This window comes from Herpailurus yagouaroundi, unplaced genomic scaffold (genome assembly GCF_014898765.1).
Source record: "Herpailurus yagouaroundi ecotype Mexico unplaced genomic scaffold, PumYag 67493, whole genome shotgun sequence".
Lineage (NCBI taxonomy): Eukaryota > Metazoa > Chordata > Mammalia > Carnivora > Felidae > Herpailurus > Herpailurus yagouaroundi.
The window spans coordinates 1,021,934-1,025,736 of record NW_024420301.1 but is presented as its reverse complement, the minus strand read 5'-3'; the positions used below and the strand labels follow the sequence as shown (position 1 = coordinate 1,025,736).

Sequence of the window (3,803 nt, the reverse complement as noted above, 5' to 3'; positions counted from 1 at the left end):
AAGGACTCGAGAGAGACAAGGTGCTTTTTAAATAGCAGAAGACAGAAAGGACCAGTGAGAGCCAAAGCTGCCCACAGAGGCCTGCCGCTGGCCCCTCGCCACTCCCCCCCCCGCCCCGTGCTCAGAGCGCCAGCCCCATGCCGAGCCTGGGCACCAACCCTGTCCTCGGAGAGCTCCCAGGTGAGCTGGGTGGACACACACGGAAAGCACCTGGTGGAAACGTGGACGTTTACTCCGATCCCTCATCCTGAAGACAAATAACACAGCTGCTTAGTAAACTCACGCAAGCCTCGCTGCCTGACTTGTCACCGGTGTGTGAGCCCTCCCTGTCTCCTCCACCAGAGACAAGCACTCGGAGGCACCCTGGCCGACCCCAGGCATCGCAGCGGGTTCCCACACCTGTGGGCGCCGGAGGGCGTGGCAGCCAGTCCCCAGAGCCCATGCTCCGCTGGCCCTCACACCATCATGTGTTGAAGGACGGCCCCACCAGTGTGTGTCGAGCCCAATGCGCGTCCCCATGGAGAACAACCTAGGCTGCTCTGTTTCTCTGGGCGGCCCAAAGCAGTTCTTCTGGAAAAAGGGCCTTCTGGGTGGGTCAGGAGGGAGCCATGGCTCTGAGATTCTCTAGACTCTCCCCAAGTAAGCCTCGCTCGCTGAGCGGGACTGCCAGGCTCTGCGAATGTTCCAGTGGAGGAGCGAGGACACGTGGACTCCCTCAGGGCACGCCACCGTGACGTGAGCACACGCTGGGCCATCACGCCGTCAGAAAGCGATGGATACCCCTGCCCCCAAGAACACCGCAGGTGCACGAGGGGCAGTTCCGCCCGGAGAGAGCATTTTAGGGGAAACTGAGGCTGGGTGGCACCCATCAAAAGCCCAGAGCAGCACAGGCCATAGGGCAATGACAGGACATCACATTTGACTTGTATCATCTTTTATTATACAAAATAGAATTCCATCTATGTCACACATTCATCCTTTCTATAAATCTGGCTTTTAAAAAATCCCCAAGGGTGCAGTCTTATCTGTTCTCTGATTTTCCTTCCAATGATGTCACAGCTCAACTGCATTTGGTGCCCTCTCAAAGGACAAAAGCAGACAGGGACGCCTTGCGGGCCCTTCCCCTGGCCCGCCCCGGCCTGCCCGCAGGACGTATGGCTCCCGTCACCGTCTGGACCACAGCTGCTAGGGACAGTCAAAGCATGAGAATCAAAGTGGCAGCATATGTCATCGCCTTCACCAGCCTGTCTCCAGAAGCACAAAACCAGTCCTCGCAGCTGGTCCTCTGGGGACCAGCTGTCACGGCGATGTGGTGGCGCTGTCCCCAGGCGGCCGAGCATCCCGGGCTTCTCTTTGGGCAGGCCTGGACCAGGGCCTTAGGGGATCTCTGTGTCCATGGTATAAATCTGAATGAGATCAGACACAATGTTATCAATGATTGGCTTGGTAAGGTCGTCACTAAACACCTAGAAAGGAGAAGGAAAACAGGTTCTGATTAGACTCCCTCTGCATCAGACAAGGCACCCTCCAGTAAGCGCGGAATCACACTGCATAGGGGAGATAGCCCGGGGACTTGGCTATCACAAATAATGGTGGCTCTCTGCAAAGCCAGTTTACTTCCAGCCTGCCAAGGCTGATCACAAAGCAGAGAACATTCCAGATGGAAGAGGCCTTGGTGATCACCCAGCCCAGATGGGACAGGGAGTTGGTGACCGAGCTGGGCCAGGAGTCCATTTCCAGGGGTTAGCAGGCCAGAGCACCTGGGCCAGACGTCCTCCTGACCGTGAGCGAGAGCTCATCAAAGTGTAAAGTGAATCCCCAGGCACCCAAACTACGAGGAGTGTGCAGCTCGGGGCTAACCCTGCATGTTCCCAAGGAAGTTCTGGCCCTTGCCCAGCCCCTGGGAAAGGACCTCTAGGCCCCTGGCACGTCCTGCCTGATGAGAGGGTCTCGGATTCCCTGAGGGCCCTGCCAGGCCGTCTGCGCCGACAGCGTGATTCCTGGTGGGGCCCCGGCTTCACGTCTGCGGGGCAGAGACTGAGGATCTGAGGTCAGCCACGCGGGAGCCCCGGGCCCACAGGACCGACCCCCACTGAAGTCCCCGGACGCCGGCGCTCAGGGAAGCTTCCCCGGCGGCGGCATCCTGCGCGCGTCATCACGCGTCACCGCGGGTCGGACCGCACTGCCCCACGACCCCCCTGGCCAGGGACCCGGAAGCCCGCCCCCGGTCTGTCCCGGACCCCGCCCTACGCCCCTTTGGTCCTTGCTGACTCCCCCCCGTATCCTCTCACTGTAAGCAGCCATTGTAACGGCCGTAACCACGAGTAGGACGGCTCTGCTGAGTTCCGTGGCCCTCCTAGCACAGCACCGAGCCCGAGGGTGCTCTCGGGGACCCGTGATGACATGGAAAGTAAAAGGCAAAACAAGGAGATCTTGGTTTGATGCTGTGGCCCACCTTGGGCCCAGGGCTTGCTGCTTGGGGAACCAAAGTGCCAGGAGGGTTAAGATTTTGGGGCAAGCCAGGGCAAAAACTAGACCTGAGTCCACCCCCTCTACGGCCCCCAAAGAAAGCTAGGACCCTCCACAAGCCACTACTGCAGGTAGGAAACAGTGACCTGAAGATCCCCTAAGCCCTGGCTCACGGAGATTGACCATCTCACCCCAGACTCTGGGTAGAAAATCGATGCTTCAGAAACACGTGTGTTCCTGGAGACCCCAAGCAGAGAAACACCATTCAAAAGTAGTCCAGGGCCAGAAGCTGGAAGCAGCCCAAGTGTCCATCCACGGAGGAACGCACAGACACAATGTGCTCGGTCCACAGCATGGAACAGAATTCAGCCTTAGCGAGGACAGAAATCCTGCACCTGCTACAACATGCTACGGCTTGAGAGGCACCGCCCTGTCCGCCCAGCGGCCCGACACGGCTTGGCACAAAGGCCCGCCTCGCCGCTGTCACACGCCAGTGCGGGCAGGCTGCTGGGGGAGAAGCACATCAGGCTCGACCGAGTGTCCCGACCCACCCCCAGGAGACAAGTGACCACAGACAGGCGGTTACTGCAAGGAGGAAAAGCGTTTCCCAGCTCAGACTTCAGTGTCCCGGGGCCGGGCAGGCGGGGGCGTCATCCGGAGCCGCTTATCATTAGGCAACTGGTCCTTGCATGTCACGAGCCCCAAGGGCAGCTTCGGCTGCTCCTGGCACGGGTGGCCCAGAGCCAGCCAGAACAGGTAAAGAGCTGAGTGAGCGGGGATGTGCCACCCCATCCTGCCTGGCACCTTTCGCTGGTGAGGGCCATGCACGGGAGCCAGAGGCAGCAAGGTGGCACCCAGTGAAGTTCAGGAGCAAGCGAAAAGAAAGGAGAGAAGAAAGGAAGACACAAACAGAGGCGAGCGAGACGATGGGAAACAAGCGATGGCACCACAGGTCTAAGCAGCCCAGAGACGGGCTGCCGTGCCCACCAAATGTCCTGTGTGAGCGGGGCCAGGAAGTGACAGCCCCTTGTGCTACCACCCGATTCCAACAGAGCAGGGACACCACGGTCACATGATCTGGAAGCCCCCGAGAAGCCCCAGCATGGAGCAAGATGCCTCTTCAACCCCATGCTGCCAGAGGAGGCATGTCTCACCCGAGAGCGGGACGACACACGCGTGTGTTCGAGGGTGCACAAGCACCTACTATGTGCCGGCGTGCTCAAGGGTGCACGAGCACCTGCTATGTGCCAGCTCTAGGCCCCGAGCACAGGGCACCTTATAGTGCAGACTCCATCCCTGACCTCCAGGCACTGACAGTGCGATTGGGTGGTGAA

General features: G+C 59.7%; 1 protein-coding gene across 1 annotated transcript in view; it reads right to left on the bottom strand.

Annotated features, from left to right (window-relative positions):
• Nucleotides 1-917: 917 nt before the first annotated feature.
• Nucleotides 918-3,803, bottom strand: part of CCNQ (cyclin Q) — a 12,270-nt gene continuing 9,384 nt past the window's right edge. The window contains exon 6 of the mRNA XM_040467465.1: nt 918-1,466. Within this exon, the coding sequence (XP_040323399.1) occupies nt 1,377-1,466 (90 nt within the window). The 3' untranslated portion in view covers nt 918-1,376. The remainder of the gene's footprint in view (nt 1,467-3,803) is intronic.